This window comes from Parasteatoda tepidariorum, chromosome 7 (assembly GCF_982258835.1).
Source record: "Parasteatoda tepidariorum strain Cologne lab strain chromosome 7, Ptep-v5.0, whole genome shotgun sequence".
Classification (NCBI taxonomy): domain Eukaryota; kingdom Metazoa; phylum Arthropoda; class Arachnida; order Araneae; family Theridiidae; genus Parasteatoda; species Parasteatoda tepidariorum.
In genome coordinates, this window is record NC_141761.1 from 78,201,209 (window position 1) to 78,218,825 (window position 17,617).

Consider the following 17,617-nt stretch of genomic DNA (forward strand, 5'->3'; position numbering starts at 1 on the left):
TACGATTATTAAAAACATCAATTCACAAGTATATAAGACATGCTAACTCGATTCAATCTTGAGATACCTTTTGATATTTAAAGGTTGGCATTTTTGAAAACTCCACCCACATTGGTGACCTGCGGACGAGCTGTGATCACGCCTTTTTCGATGAATGGTACACATTGAACAGTTGACTTGCAATTTGTGACTGCGTCATCGTCTTCCTTACGTTATTGCTTCTCAGTCTCATTCGCATACTATGAGAACCAGCACATACTCGACTGCTAAGATTTTAGGAGAGATCACATATACAACCGTGAACTTAATACAGCCCTCACTACAAACGCCTAAAAAAACTCGTTGAACTAAATATAGCTCTCAACATCCGATAAATTAATACGGCTCTCCTGATCTCTCGCAAATACTGCAACTAGTGGTATCCGTTCATCGAATTCTATTCCTAATTATTTTTTAAAGTCTCTTTCTAGTCCTTAATTATTATTTTTTTTAAAATTTAGATTTAAAAAAGTACTAATTCATTTTATTTTTTACTTTTTAAATTTGAATTAAAATAATTTTCATTATTTTTTTTCCTACATGATGCAAACACATTAGTACTTAAAATAAAATTTTTAAAGCACAACTTTTGCTCTAGTTTCTGTAAGAAATGAATTCAGTGTGGTATGTCATTTTCACACAAAAGTGTTTTTTGTTATTAAAATAATATATATATATAAAAAATAATTCTGATTTGATTAAATTTGAAGGAGGATTAGTCACCTTCCTGAATCTATGCTTTCTTTGACAAAATTATGTTCAGAAAATTTGAATAGGTTATATACACTTTAATTTTACGTCATTTTTAAAGCAGCTTATTTCAGAATTTGTATTTCTCATGAGTTATTTGATCAATTCTCTTCAAATTTTGAATCTGGTCAGTTGAAATAACGTAGACTAAAATTAGTGCAAAAAATTTTGTACCTTTCAATTCAAATGTTTTTTGAACCATTAGTGAATTAAATAATAAAAATAGATAATTAAGATAAATAATTTTTTACATGGATATTAAAGATAAATACTCTTTTCCTTGAATATACAAATTTTATAATTGTATGCAAATACCTTTTGATTTCCTTTTATTATTTCCGGAGTTAGGGAACATATATAAATGGAAGTTAATACTAAAGAACTGAAACTTTCGTATTTGTACCATATGCTTCAGATTTTAGCTACCCTCCATTTTTAAAGGTATTAAGAAAAGATAAAGGTTCATCAAGAAAAGTATATTCAGCGAAAGGAAGTTTCTTTTATGTCTGAATTCGTATCACTTGCTCTAATCAATCGGCAAATTTAAGGTAAACTATCAAGACTTAGTCCTACCATTTGAAAATCCGATTATTACATCAGAGGTTTGTAAATCGTTGGTTTTTTTTGGGGGGGGGGGGGTAAATGCCTGCTGCCTCCACATTGTACCCCCTGCATACTCCTCGCTGGGTAACTAAATGGCAGGCAAACATTATGATGAATGTCAACAGAGCTTGTGATACGGCCTCTTCCGTTGCGCCGGTGAACAAGGGATGCGTTCAGGAATTAGGTAGAGGTTCCTGTTCGAAAAGTTCATTACAGTCTCCACTACAGTAGCACATGGTTAGCCCTCGGGGGAGCCCAGTGCTAATACCGCTGCTCTGCAGCCTCTTCTGAGTGCTGGTGAGGTGTCCAAAGGCACAGGCCCTTCCTCTGTAGGAGTCTCTGGTTTCCGGAGACACTCATGGGGCAGTGTGTCTGGTTCCACTGGACTATCCAAGAGCCAGAGAAGGAGGTTAAGGAAAATGGGGACCACTGGAGTGAGTGGCGGAGCTAAGAAGCCTAGGCCTTCTGACGCAACGGCCTCACCTAGTGTACCAAACCAAAGAGGTAAGAAGCCCAGAAAAGATTTTGTTACTGGGAGAAGAAGCCAATCCAGGGAAGTGGTTCCTCCTAGTGGGGATGGACAAACAGGAGCTGGGGACCCAACCGGGAACCTCCTGTCTGGAGTTTCTTTCGCTCACTCAATCAAGTCGACCAAGATTGCTATTGTGAGGGAGGATTTTCCTTTGAACAAACTTTCTCAGAAAGACTCTGACAATATCCTCAGGAAGATCTTAGAGCTGACTGACGCCATTCCCTTTGGCGAAAGAATGCCTGAGATCTTCAGTAACAACGTACTGAGAGGAGCGTTGTTCATTTAGTGTAGTGATTACATGGTGGAGAGGATCAGAAACCACTTCAATTAGAAATCCTTGGGTGACCTCATGCTTAGAGTTTTAGGCGGTGATGAGTTACCTAAGTCTATGAAGGTGGCTTTTAAGACCAGGCAGAAGTTCTCTGATCAGGGCACCTTCTTGAGACGCCTTCAGAGACTTAACACAGGGCTGAAGTCTCATGAGATGGAGGGTTCTACAGAATGCTGCAGGGCCAGGCATCTCTGGATGGATCTTTGAGGTTAAGCCTGAGGACGTGGAAGATATAGTGAGGTCCAAATATGGAGCCGTCACTGGAGTGGATCGTGGAGTCTTCAGATTATAAACGATCCTAATAAGAAAAAGGTAGCAGAAGCTCCAACAACCTCGGGTGTCCTCCCTGTCGCACCTGAAGGAAATGCAACAGGAGGAAAAACTATGGAAGGCTAATTCAAGATAAGTTCAATTGGAGCTCTCAATCTTTCAGAGCTAGAGTTGGACATTGGGTCGGACGTAACTGTACGCCCTGACTCACCAGCATCTATGCTTGGTATTGACAAAGCAATAGAGCTGATAAAGGGAGATCATTCTTCTAACCAAAGCAATAGAGCTTCACAAGTGATGAATATTCCCTCTTTTATTATGCCTAGTGATTATATGTCTCTAGTTCCGACAGTCAGGCTGCTCTCCTATTACTGTCAAGGTGTAAATTCACCTCTTTGCTAGTGTGAGAAGGCTTCTCGGTCCTTTGTGACCTATCTACTCATAACAGGGTACCTGGACATATGGGTATTCTTGGAAATGAGTTAGCTGATGAAGCAGCATGAGCCGACTCTAATACAATTTTCTGGCGCCCTGAACCAGCCTTGGGAATTTCTCCCACCTCTTACAGGGCATCTATATTCAAGCTCTGTGGCAAAATTGCTCATGAGCTATGGCGCGACACAGACAGTCAGAGTAAAGCCAAGGAGCAGAAGCGCAACTGCTCCAGTGTACGTCAAAAAGAGCTTCTAAAGCTAAACAGGAACAGCTTGAGGAAGATCATTGATCATCTCACTGGACTTGCATCCTCAGGAGACAACTATACGTAATGGGTATTGAAACTAATCCTCTTTGCAGAGGTTGTCACCTTGAAGAAGAGACATCACGACATATACTATGTGATTGTGAGGTCTATTCTGCTTAAAGATTTGAGCATTTAGGGCAACATTATATTAAGGCCTGGGAACTGCAAGATGTTCCTGTAAGGTGTTTGCTGAATTTTATTTCAGTTATAGGGCTTTCTTGCTAATCATGATTTAGGGATTGGGTACAATAGACCTCTGGTCGATGTGCCCTGCTCTTGGAGCTGCCCAACCTCTAAGTTGTTTGCTTTTATTTTGTGCTTTGAACATCAATTCAGAGTTGTGGGTATTGCAAAGTTCGCTGTTTTAAATCATATAAATAAATAAATAACACTTAAAAAAAGCAAATTATTTTTAAAAAATTGATCATTATTATTGTCATCAAACGAAGCACAGTATATTTACAATAACAGAATGCAAATCATTCATTTCCTTGGTACGAAAACTTTATTAAATACAAAATAAATTTCACATAGATTCTGAGATTTGAGACAAGACAAACAGAAACAAATACGTATTTTAATACAGTGACTCTGGACATTTTCGTTTATTTTGGTCAATGGTGTTTCGAGAAGTCCTACATGCGTCAGTTTTTCTAGAATATCTGCTGAATAGGAATTAAAAATTTGAATATCACTAGTATAGAGATTATGACCATTTTAGTAAAGGACTGCATCATAATAATTAGCATTGAGTTCCATCACAGAGGAAATCAGTTTGAGAGAGACTATTTCCCCAGGCATTAATGAATTAAATAAACCAAATTTGGATTTTATTTACTTTTATTATTATTTTTTTTATATAATCTAAATAACTGTTTCTCTACATAGCAATATTCGCTCATTAACAGGGTGCGTAGCCAAATCTTTCAACAAAAAATAAACACCTTTTAAGTACTTTTAAAGCGCTCAAAAAAAATTTATAAGCACTATATACATTAACAAAATGCAAACTAATTTTCAAAGACTTTAGATGTTCATGAGAAAATAACTAGTTTCGGACAAAGAACTCTTTTCTTGATTACAATAATGTTTATAAAATGATCGAGAGATTTTTCAATTCGCTATCAGAGGGGGGAAAATGAAGTCTGAAATTGAGAACATCTTGCAAGATGCAGCGAGTTGCTTATTTAGAGAAGGCCAATAATCTCACCGTAAAAAAGCTCAGTAGACGAACATACGGTAAGGACTCACAAGGATTTCATCAAACATGTAAAATGATGGGCGCTTTCATACGCTATGGACCGCCGGTACGCCGAAATGAATTGTGAAAACATTGAATAGAACAATGTGAAAAGCACGCTTCTGCAGATTGCGTACCGAAAATCGACATAGTAAAGAAAAAAATCTCCAAAAATTTTCCAAAAGAGAAAATTAAGCACTTTCTAAAAACACCCCATGAAAAAAGCACCTTTAAGGGCTTTTAAATAACTAAAATTGAAAATAAGCACCTTTAAGCACTTTTTAAAAACGCTACGACATCTAAGCGAAAGACTATTGAAGATTAAAAAAGAGTGCCAATAGAAGAGAATTACGTTCAATTTACATGGAATATTTCAATTTCATCAATTAATTCCAGAATCAATTTGGAAAAAGTCACATTATAGTTTTGACAGCATTTATTAAAAATTAAGTTAGAACAAAATTTAAATATCATACAAACAAAAAATAAATATTTGTGTTGAAAGTTTCTGTTTGTCTGATTGAACAGTTCGTAATTTACCCTTCATAGTCTTTGCACAGTTTACCCGTTGGGAGGTCTGTTAACTTATAAAGTCATGCTCGGCAAAATAGGTAAGACCATGACTATTTAAACGTGAGTTATAGTAAACGTATTATTTTATTATATCTATTAATTAATTGCAAAGCCTAACGACATCCACACAAAATCTCTAATTTTATCACACAAAAATAGTCATCAAAAGAAAAATATATGAAATACGCTTTTCATATTTCAATTTGTTTAGCATATTGGAAAATAGAAAGCTAAAAATCAGCTCATCTTCATAGAATATAAATATTTGCAAATGTGTTTCTCCTCAAGTGACAAGAAAGCAAAAAAAAACATTTGTCTCACAAAGAGTATAAATTTTAAAAAATAAATATGAATCAAACAACATTTATGAATTGAATTTCAAACATCCTTATCATTTGTATGACGAGTTCTGCAATAAAATATATATTACAGTAGGAAACCGATTATCCGGAACGATCGGGACCATCGCTATTCCGGATAACTGATTTTTCCGGTTTTCTGAATCGCTACAAAAAGTCGTTTTTTTTAATTGTAAAACCCAACTAAAAAAAAAATTATTTGGAAATAATCTTGAAAAAACGAAGTAATACACTAATAATTATTTCCAAAATGATGCTAGGGTAAACATCTTTCAAAAAAGAAAGAAAAATCCTAAAATCTTATGAGGAAAAAAAAAATTTTTTTTTTAAAAAAATAGCGGGAAAATTTATCGAATTTCGTTCCGGTTTTTTGGTTTTCTGATTTCCGGATAACGGGTTCTATACTGTACTTATTTTACCCACATGTTATTTTCAATTATAAAAAAATAATACAAAAGTGATAGAATGAATAATTTATGTAAGATAGTTTAGACCATTTGAAGAAAGTTGAAGACATTTTATTAAAATTTACCAACAAATTTAAAATGATGACATATCTTGTTTAGTCTTCGAATCAGTCTGTTTATTCTGAATCAATTTTATGTTGTCACTCTCTTGACGACGTTGAACACTGCATGCAAGCAATATTGCGGCAAATAAAGCTGTAAGAACGCCAGCAACAGTAAATGTCACAATAGTACTTTATCATCTGCATCAAATATTTCAGCTAAAACAATTGTAATAATATTTAATAACTAAAGAAAAAAAACTGAGGCACATATAAATTAAATATTTAAAATTTCATTATTAAAGAAAAGGAGTTAACTATCATGAAAACAGATGCATCGTTGTTAAAACTGTGCATTACAGTGCCACTAAAAGAGGGGACACTTCTTAAAGAGACACATGAAATCAATCTGCGAAATGTCAGCAAAAGTTTAAAAATAATTGACTATCAAATATATATATATAGTATCTATAATCTTTTATATATATTTTTAACTTTCGCAAATTTCTTGAAACTTTTATGCTTATAACCCTATTCACGACACCCTTTTTAATAATCAACCAATTATGCACAAAGGTAACACCATGCCAGCTAAATATTTTGATTTCTTCTCTATAGCTTTCAAATAATTAAATGATCAAGCTTACTAAAGTTTATTTTATCCAAGCAACCAATCCTTTCTACCATAATTAACATACGAATTTCAAATAATTGAAGTAAATTGTTAATACTCTGGTTGAAATGGTACCGATAAACAGAATAAAAATGTAGAAAATAAATTTTATAGCTGAAAAATAGAGAATGGCAGAGTAAATATAATATTTACATAAAATATAAAAAGATTAACATAAAAGAGTGATTAATGTATGGATTGTGATTTAAATTTGGAAATCATGTAAGCCATCTGACATGGATTGATAAATTTTGCTGAAATTTTTTTTTTTATTTAAACATCTTATTGTGATGAACTCGTATAAAAGTGCAGTGTCAAATACTACAATTAACTTATTACAGGGTGCGTAGCCAAATCTTTGAATAAAAAATAAGCACTTTTTAAAAACTTTTAAAGCACTCAAAAAATTCATATTCAATCAATGATATTATTGAAAAACAAAAACCTTTTATAAACAGTTTTAGCGTTAAAAAACCCCAAAAAGAAACGGGCGTAAATCGAAACAATCAGTACTTTCCTACATCACCGAGTGAATTCAACTTGACCCTGAACTCAGAACAACCCCTACGTCAAAAAAAGTGTTAGAAGTAAAATAAAATAAACAAGAACAAAATTAAAATAAATTAAAAAGAAAAACATTTTATAAAGATCTGATATTCTCTATCCGAATTGGAGCACTCGGGTTTCGGTTTCAAGTGTGCGCGCATGCGCAAGTCATAACGTGGGTACGACATGAAGTCCGCGTGAATGATTACGTAGCAAACTCCCCATTTTTCGTGAAATGCATGGGATCCACCAGATATCACTGAAGGGGAAAAAAAATTATTCGAAAAAAAAAGCACTTTTTAAAAACGCCAGCTGAAAAAAGCACCTTCTAAAGCTTTTAAAAACGAAATCCCCAAAAAAGCACCTTTAAGTACTTTTTACAAACGCTACGCACCCTGTATTATTAAGAGTAATTATTTTGAATACTCTTCACCAAAATTGTCAAGAAATTTCATTCTTCATTAGTATCATTAATATACAAGAGTTTCATCATACTATATGTCTTAATAATTTCAAAACACCATAATTTTATTGTGAGTCATGTGTAATTAAAAATGTTTAATTTTTTTTTTAATTTAAAAATAGATGCTATGCAGATGTGTTGGATTTGTAATTACAAATAAAACAAGAAAAGGCTTTGCATCTTAGATTTAAGAGTTAGGCTTATACTGAAATACATCATTAATAATATTGGGAAATTTTTCTTATTATTAAAAAATAAAAAATAATTAATTTAAGAAATTGAATAAGGTAATGAATGATAGTACCAATATTATTTTTCATCAACACTGACAAACTGTTATCTTGTTAAATAAATATGTTTCAATTAAGTTCCCCTTATACACCTAAGAATATATACATTCACAAGAAAAAGTAAAGAATACATATTGGTATTTTTAAGTATATCTTATAGATTTAAAATGTTGAATAATTCAATCGAATGAGTATAGTAATAAAATAATTGATATAAATATAATTAATTTCGTCTCAAATAATTGAATAAGATAATGATTGGTTGTGACATCGAGTCACAAGTCTAATTTAAAATCTGTATGCAATTTTGTTAATTCCTGTTTCAAATCTTAAATTTGCTGATCTGATTCTTTTCGCCCCTTAATCATTAATGCAATTAGGACACTCTCCCCCGGAAATTCTTTGCACATTCCATTTCAGCCCTACCCTTTCTCCGAAAACAGCTGTTAGCAGTATCTTTCATCTTCCGTGAGGAGTCTACGATTGTTAGTTTGTTTCAACCGTAACCTTTGAAAAAAAAAATTAACACCTCTACTTTCATTTGAGTTTACAACTAAACTTGCAGTAAAATAAGTAATTTAACTTCGACTTTAGGTAGTTTAGTATAAATATCTGAGCGCAAGAGACGCTCGGTGCATTCAAAATTCGAGAGTATCATACTCTGCGTCGCGCTGTTGCGTGTTTTATTTTTTGATATCATGTCCTTGTTAGGAGGTAAGGCTGACGTCTCCTCTTGCCATTTTTTTGTGTTGTTTCTCATTTATGAGATGAACCTTTTCTTCCGCCATGTAAAAATTCCACTGACTGCCTTTTTGCTAATATAGAAGCTTCAATATGCCTTCCAATAAAAATTCCGAATTTTGATAGATCATAAAAATCTTTTTTATAAAAACATAAACGTTATCTTCGGTTTTGAGAAAACTGTTTACGATGGATGTTTTCTTATCAAGAATCCCAAATCCGGGAGTGTGCTTTAACTGTCGGTAAAGCTGCTAACACCTTGGCTTCCGGTAGCTGTCCGGTTCTCACTTATTGATTAATGTATAAAATTGATCTCTAAGATGGAGGAGAATGATCGTCAACATGCAGTCTGAATTTGATTTCGTCTAAGTCAGTTTCATCTAAAATTTCCTTGTTCTTGAATTTCCTGCCCTTCACCCACTTCTCCACCAGAGCCTGAGTGTTGGCCACTGTTTTTGCCATTCAATATGGATCCTCATAATAAAGAGTTTTTAGTTTGAAATAACTGTTTTATTAGTGACTTATTCATCTAGATTTCCTAGAAGGTAACCACAGATTGTTGGAGAATTGTTTTGTAAACTCATCTATGATCCAGGTAAATACCTTTTATCCCTGTTTTTCGTTTATGTTGTTTTTTTGGCTGTAAATTTTTAATGGGTTTGTGTACTACACTATACATAATTTTTATTAATTCGGTCATATTTCTTCTAAATTCTGTTTTTTTTTTATTATACATATTTCCTTGTTTTTTTTACAAATTTTCCTTTTTTTTTTTCGATACCCAACCTAACAAACAGCACATTGGTATTGTCAATATTATTTTTTACCAACATTGACAAACTATTATCTTGTTTGACAAATATGTTTCAATTAAGTTTTGTTCATACAACTAAGAATACGTACATTCACAAAAAAAAAAAGTAAAAAGTGCTCATTGATATTTTTAAGTATATCTCAGATTTATAATGTTGAATAATTCAAATAATTGAATATGTATAGTAAGAAAATAATTGATATAAATATAATTAATGTTATATCAAATAATCGAATACTTCACACAAGACATTATTCTTCAAAGATCATTAAAATCTCAAAAAAAAAAAAAAAAAAAAAAAAAAAAAAAAAAAAAAATTATTAAAATCTCATAAAAGCATACTTTAATTCCTTCTCAGTAATCTTTTCTCCAAGATTTCCAACATATAAAGTAGTTATTGTCTTATCTTCAGGTGTTTCAAGTTTTGGTATAGCTGATGCTCGTCTTAGTAGTTTATTAGCGACAGGATCATTTGCACCATAATATCTATCTTTAATGTTTTGATCGGCTAATGGATCGTCTGGATTTGTAGGTTTTTCATGCCTAAAATTAGTATTAAAAAAAAAATCATTGATCATTTCTTTAAAATGTAAAAAAAATTTCACAGTGGCAACAATCTATAAAAATAAGAGATGACCTCAGAAAAAAAAATTACATAGTCCAAAATTAATAGTGATTCACTGATTTAAGATCATTAAAAATTGATTAGTACAATCATAAAGTAATTATCAGTAGTCACCATGCCAGCAATAAAAAAATAAGACAGTATGCTATTATTAATTAATTTAATTTTTTTGTGATATCACATACTGTTTCTTTTAAGTTGCTAAAATTTGTAAATCAGACATAGATTTTTTGCTCACAGGTGACAGACCGTAATTCGTCATCTTAATGTTATACATTCTTCAAAGCTTAAGAAAAAATGTTGTAACTGTTCAGAGGAAAATTTTTTTCCTTCTTAATATTATTTTATTAGAGCTTGATTTCATAAAATATGATTAATGAACTTATAATTTCAACTTCACAAATCAAGCGAATAAAAGAAAAAGATGTTTAAAAATAATGATTTGTAATAAAATACCAAGATTTTAAGAACCAGGAGGAAATTTGCAAAAAAAGAAAAAAAAAAAGAGTAAAATAACTTTCTTAAATTTAATTTTTGGTTTTTAATCATCTTATTCCATCTTGTTAAAATAATAAAACTAATATCCTATATTTTCAAAAATTGCACTCTCCAAACTCTTAAGCCTTCTAGGTGAGATTGTGTATCAATTCCTTGGTCGAATAACAAATATAAAGCATTACAAAACAAAGAGAGTAAAAAAATAGGAAAATAGGAGACACTCGGGCAGACAATGCAACAAAATGCTCTGTTAAAAAATTGTTAAGATCCCCTTAAAAAATATTGATTTCAGAAAACAAACTGCGGAATATTATAAGAGGAGATGTTTTTATTTTAGTCCCTTGGTTGTTTGAAAGATTGAACATTTTTAAAAAAGCTCAGTTATATGAATAAAAATTTAAATAATCAGGATAATTGGTAATTTAAATGAAATCCATTATGGCAGAAAATTAAGTTTTTGAGATATTGATAAAATTAAATAAAGTTAAAAAATGTATAAACCATCACAGTTTTACATTTTAAGCAGTGAATTTAACTGAAAAAATTTAATTATTCAGATTTAAAAACAAAAACACTCTTACCTGTAAGAACACTTTTCACCACGTTTACACTCACCTTTGACCCAAAAGCTACATATGTGGGATCTATTCCTCTTGTAGTATGGGGTGGTTCTAGATAATTTCATGAGAAGATCAACAGGTGTCTGAGCTTTTCCAAGAGCTCCAAAAGGCTGACTTCCATCAGCATTAGCAATCTAGAAATATATATATAATCTGTAGAATAATTAAAAGAAAAGTAACATACATAATTTCTACTGACAATTAGAAAAAAAATACTATAGCATAACAAAAAAAAACTAACATTAAAAGATACATTTCATAATTTTTATTTTATTAACGATGAGAGAATTTTAATTTTAATGACCATGGCAAACTTTTCGGAATACCTTGATTATGACTGAAAAAATGCAAAAAAACCTTGACACAAGCTGGCAAATTAAACTGTTTCAGACAATCCTGTTTTTTCCGTCATTTAATATCTATCATCAGAGATATAGCTTTGTAAAGTAAAAACAAGTTTACAGTTCACATATGCACGCACGAGTTTGTTACATACACTCTAATAATTATGCGCAAAATAGTATTAGCAAATTATAGCAGTTATAATTAAAATGTGAAGTAGTATGTTTAAATGTTAATTGTTATCTACCTGCTTCAAGTCACCATTGTTGCTAAATTCTATGAGTTTAATGCACATCTTTAATAATTATTGTTATTTAGCTATTCATTTATTTATTGTTTCATTATGTCAGAGTAATCTCAAGTTAGATAAAAAAAGAAAAGAAAATGAGGATGGCATGTGAAAGCCTTTTCAATGAATTAATATTTCAGAAGCTGTCTAAAACCATTACTACATTTTGTTTATGGTAATGCTTTAGAAACGTGTTCCTAAACTAGATTATTCTAAAATCAACAATAATGGAAATAAAAATAGTTGTGTAAAGGGTAAAAGCATCAGAGAAATGCACTTAATTGAGGTAAATTTTCACTAGGAGTTGGCCATGACTGATAGAAACTAATGCAAAGAAAAATTTCTTTACTTTGATTAATTGATCTTCTAAAAACATCTTACCTAATAAAGCAGGGTATAAGTAAGGGCAAACATTAATAATACTGTAAGATTTGGAATAAATTTAACTCTTCATAGTGTTGGCATATGTTTTTCATTTTTATGCATGCTTGTGTAGCATTGATCAATGCCAATTTCTTGCTTATTTACTGTTTATTTTTTTTACCATTGAATGAACATGTATTCAGCTAGTAAATATAGGATAAGGAGAGTTCTAACAAAACAGTAGACCACCATAGAAACATATACAATAATATTAAATAAATGTTAATAATTCTTAAAGCTTTTTATATAGGTGTAAATAAAAATAAATATACCTCATGTTCCATATTTTGAGGATAATATTCTCTATTTACTTCAGCCTTGGGAATCTCATCTTTTAAATTTAAAGCATGATCTCGTATTTGTACAGGCAAACCTTGATAGAAAACAAAAAAAAAAAAAAAAAAAATATTATATATCAATACAAATCTGCAAACACCAGATTCACCAAATAAATTAGTTAAAAAAAACAAGAGAAAAAATTTGTTTTAATGTTATGAAGACTTACAAGAGTATACAAAGAATAACTATATATAAATAGCAGAGTTCATTATATAAAAAGTAAAAATTTGAAATAGTTAAAACAGATTTTTTAAAATTGTTGGATATATTTGATACTTTGTCAATACTAAAAATATTTTTATTAGCAGCAAAAACAAATCATTTATACAAAATAACTCACACAATATAATGTTTTTTTTCCCTTTTTTAAATAAATATTTATATTTAATAAATAAACAAATATTTATATTATATAATAAAATGTTTGAAATAAATGAAACGAAAAAAAAAAACTATGGAAAAGGATAAAAGAAATGCTATAAAAATAAGCATTGCTTAAATATCCCCCCCCCCTGCAATGTTCACCTTTTAAAACGACCACCTGTGCATCATACAGGCACCTGAAGGGCAGATTTGTTGGCCACTCTTTCAGGGGCACTATATTAGGTGGGCCAAAGTTGCTCCCACAGTAAGGACAAATAGTATAGAGAAAGAAAGAACATCCCTGCCTTGTACAGGATTCGAACCTAGAACCTTACTGATGCAAGGGATGTTCCCTAATCCCTACATAGGCCGGTCAGCACATTGTTTAAACATTATATTATTGAATTAATAGAAATTACACAATAAAAATACACAAAATATATTTCTCGGTTACCATAAAAATGCCCATAAATTTAAAACTCTTTATAGACATTATTTAAGAGTAAAATAGATAGATCCATTTCATAACATAATTCTACTTTTTTTTAAAGAAAGTAAAGTGTAGAAATAGTTATTTAACTGACATTAAAATAGATATGGAATGTCCCAATTTTTGCATCATATCACAAAAATAATGAAACAAGAATGTCCACCCCCCCCCAAATTGCATATTTTAAAGTAACAATGAATAAAAATCAATTGCTTAGATGTTTTATCAAACCAGTAAATTTAGCTATTTGTTTCATTTTCTTGGTGGATTTTCTTATTGACACTAATTTCTTATATTATCTCTGCAGCACTCTTATTTTGAGATGTCAATGCTTTTTAAATTCCTTCCTAATAAGTTTTTATCACTTTTAACTTTTCATGATAGCAAACAGAAGCATTTCTGGTGGGAACTTACGCTTACTTAAAATTTCGAGGTCAGTGTATTTTCTTTTCTCATAAAGTGCAGGTGGGTACAAGATAAGTGCAAATATTATAAAGTATTTTATTTAAAATGTTATTTTCTTAATATATCATCCTGAATAGATGTGAAGAAAATATGTTTAGCTTGTAGAATATATTACTTTTAATGAATAAAAAAATGTTTTAAAGTGTTAGTTTTGTAGTTTTTGCACAAAACGTACCAAATAGCAAATACAAGGGCCCAAATTTTTTTTTTATTTCCTCCTATTTCGTGTTGGAATGGATGGATCAATGTGTTGTATATAATTTTCTCTCTCGTAAAAGTTTGTTGAAAAATCACGAATTTTAATTTTAACTGTGAAAGGTATATTAAGAACAATGTCAATAAAACTCATAAAGCAATATTTCCTTAAATTTAATAATTTTAAAAATTAAGGAATAAAAAAAACTGTTGCTGACCCCCCCCCCCACATTTTTATTAGATGTACATTAAAAGGGAAATTTTTTCTGATAAAAAAAGGTTGCGCAGGAAAAATATTAGCTTTATTTACGGTCCTCATAAAATTAAATGATCCCTTTGTACAGTTCCTACAATCGATTATATTTGATGTTTCAAAGCAGACAATCGAAACAACAGATGTACCTTTAACCTGCATTTGGTGGCACAGCAAATATTGAACGAGAAAAAGCATATGTCCCTGGTTGTAGCATTAGAGATGAGCCAAATTTATGAATTTTTTTTTTTATATGAATTCTAGAATACATTTTTATCCCTTTTTAATACCTCTCAAGTTTCATTTGCCAATAACAGGCACGATAATCACTAACAATTTGTATCCCATTTACTTAATTAAATAAGATGTGTGTTATTGTTGTAGTTTGCTATGCAAGAAAGTTTTTTCTTTAAATTTTTTTTTTCTTCCTTACTTAAAAAAAATAAATAAATAAATAAATAAATAACTACAGAATGATTTAATTTTTTTTGCTCTAAATACACACATTTTTCAAGCTCTAAGCAAAATTATTTATTTAAAATGCTTTAAATAAAGTTAAATTGTTTCTCAAAAAATTAAAACTGAGTTGCTTACCTCAAATAAATAAAAAAAATAAAAAAATACATACAAAAACTTCATTGATCAATTTTAAGTTTAAATGAAAACAGATATAATAAAAAGAAAAGCAGTGGCACCTGATGCAAAAATAATTAAATATTAATTTACAGTTTTAAACAGAAAAAATAATTTAATTATGTCAAATCTTATTAATTATGTATCTTACTATCAAATGTAAAATATCACAAGTGGATGAGAATTTTTTTGTAAAGCAAAACGTGAAATGTTTCTACACATTTGTGCCTGTTAATAAACCAGTTTTGTTATAGTTCACTTTAATTATTATTTCTACCATTGTTAGTGTGAATTTAGAAAAAAAAAAAAAAACTGTACTTTGTTAGAAATTTATTTACCATAGTAAAAATTTTTTAATGCTGTTGCCCTTCATTTAATTGTCTGTAACTTAATGAAAACTGATATTAAGGTATAAGTCATTATTTCTAAATCTTCAATTTTTTACCTTGGAAATGATACCTTATTCACTTAACATTAAGTTTAAAATTTCTGTCACCTGGTTGCCCCACTTGCAACCTGTACCTGTACAGTACGGAGCAAAAATACAAGGTTTTGTTTTCCTTCTTTCTAATAAACCAATACAATTAATAAAAATTTATATTCTAAGTTCATACATCATTTAACATGTTTTTCATACATTCCTTGGCTTTTGCAGCTTTTTAGGGTAAAAGGTGAAACAGTTTCAGAAATATCTCTGGATGGTTTAGATAATATTGAAACCTATTTGAATTATTAAGCTGCATTTTTATTTGCCATCAGAATATTTCTATTGAATTTGAAAGTTTTTTGATGGGGTATGTTTTGTTCAATCAATGACAAACAGAAAAGAACTAAGTTTTTGCACTGACGTTTAAATTCTGACATTTCCATTTTAATATGAGGACAACAGCTTATGCCTCTAACTAATTTAAATACTCTAATGCTCTTTTAATAAATTAAAGCATGAAAGAAACAAAAAAAAGAATAAAAAGTTTTTTAAAAAAAAAAAAAAATGAAAAAGCAATGCTATTTTCATGTCACATAAAATATAATTTACTATATAAACTTACCAAATTCTAAATCTAACAAGCATGTTTGGCAAACATTCTTTTGCTTGCTACATGTTTGACAAACTTCAGTCTTTTTAAATCTCATTCTAGAACCAGAGCACCATCGAAACACCGTAAAAGGACGGGAACATATTTTGCACTCCTTTCCAAATTTTTCTTTATTCTAGTAATACATTAAAAAGACAACATTTAAAACAAATACTATTACAGCTTTTTTTAAAATTGGATATTTTTTATTCCAGGCGTGTTTCACAAAATTTTTCTTCGTTTTCTGCAATGAACTTTATATGGTTTACCGCATTTTGAGAAATGTTGCAAAAGGAATGCCTTATATTATTGGGTTAGTTCTTTTTAATAATTTGAAAAGTGGTCACATGTTCTAAAAAGTAGCAACAAAATTTCTAATTTTGTCACGTATTTTTTTAACATATTCTGAAAGAAATTGCATAAATTTAGATGAAAAAGCATTATTTTACTGTTTGATTATAACCTAAATAGTGATATCAGTTATAAGCAGCCCCAAATTTCACAAATAATCCGCAGTAATAGGCTGAGATTGCTGGGCCGTCAATGGAGAAGCTCTGAAAATAGAGCCATGAGAATAGTCACAATTTGTAACATGGAAATCTCCCTAGGAAATTAAGCTCTAATTAAACTATTAAATTCGTCAAGCCACAAGTTTACCAAAGTATTAAATTTTAATTTCATAGGTCCCTGTCAGAAATAGGGGAGGGGTATTCTTTTCAATACTTATTGCTGGATGAACACAATATGTTACAAGTTTACTTCACCTATATTTAAAAATAAATAACTAAATCTGTCACTAAGACGAGATCTCACGAAATGAGAAAGTTAAGAACCATTAATGTTAGTTATAAAAGTACATATCACTATAAAAATATGGTTATTTGTCTGTTAAGAATATTTCGTGCAAATGAGTAAGATCTTAAAAAAATATTTCTTACCATATGAATGTAGGGATTATCACCAAGACATGTTTGGCAGAGAACGGGGAAATCCTAAAATAAAAGTAATCATATTGAAATTTAAATTCTATACTTTAAATAAATACAGAAATCTTATTAATACTTACAGCTTCCTCCCAATTCAATCGATTATATGTATTTGCTCCTTTAGAAGTCGCCATTTCAAATCCGTTTTTGTTATGTTTTCATGATGAAGTAAGGAACTTTATTCTGCCTATTTCTGTTCTTTTCTTCTTTTACACGGAAAAAGCAAGTAAAAATTTTCTGCAATATGTGTGAGCGGAGTCTCAAGGCTATTTTCACTGAATGCGAAAAATCGCACACGAATGGGAACCTGATTAGATAAATATTTTCAGCGGATAAAGAGTCATCAGTCTGGTTCAACTAATTGTAATAGCCCAGGCATTGATTCAATAAGCATATCATGATTTACGGAATTGATCTAATTGGAAAGGTACTCCTTCCCATCTTTTTATTAGTTTCCGCAGCATTCAGGTTCTCATTCCACAGAAAGTGAGAATGGTCCTTCGGAAGTTTCTTCATTGCTACAAGTAGAATTTGTTGTTGTAGTTC

At 30.5% G+C, this 17,617-nt stretch overlaps 1 protein-coding gene across 1 annotated transcript in view; it reads right to left on the reverse strand.

Annotated features, from left to right (window-relative positions):
- Nucleotides 1-17,310, reverse strand: part of LOC107445309 (pre-mRNA-splicing factor RBM22) — a 37,968-nt gene extending 20,658 nt beyond the window's left edge. Inside the window, exons 1-6 of the mRNA XM_087168100.1 lie at nucleotides 17,152-17,310; nucleotides 17,024-17,077; nucleotides 16,059-16,221; nucleotides 12,544-12,644; nucleotides 11,179-11,351; nucleotides 9,817-10,017 (exon numbers count right to left, since the gene is read on the reverse strand). Coding sequence (XP_087024226.1) covers nucleotides 9,817-10,017; nucleotides 11,179-11,351; nucleotides 12,544-12,644; nucleotides 16,059-16,221; nucleotides 17,024-17,077; nucleotides 17,152-17,205 — 746 coding nt within the window. The 5' untranslated portion in view covers nucleotides 17,206-17,310. The remainder of the gene's footprint in view (nucleotides 1-9,816; nucleotides 10,018-11,178; nucleotides 11,352-12,543; nucleotides 12,645-16,058; nucleotides 16,222-17,023; nucleotides 17,078-17,151) is intronic.
- Nucleotides 17,311-17,617: the final 307 nt, after the last annotated feature.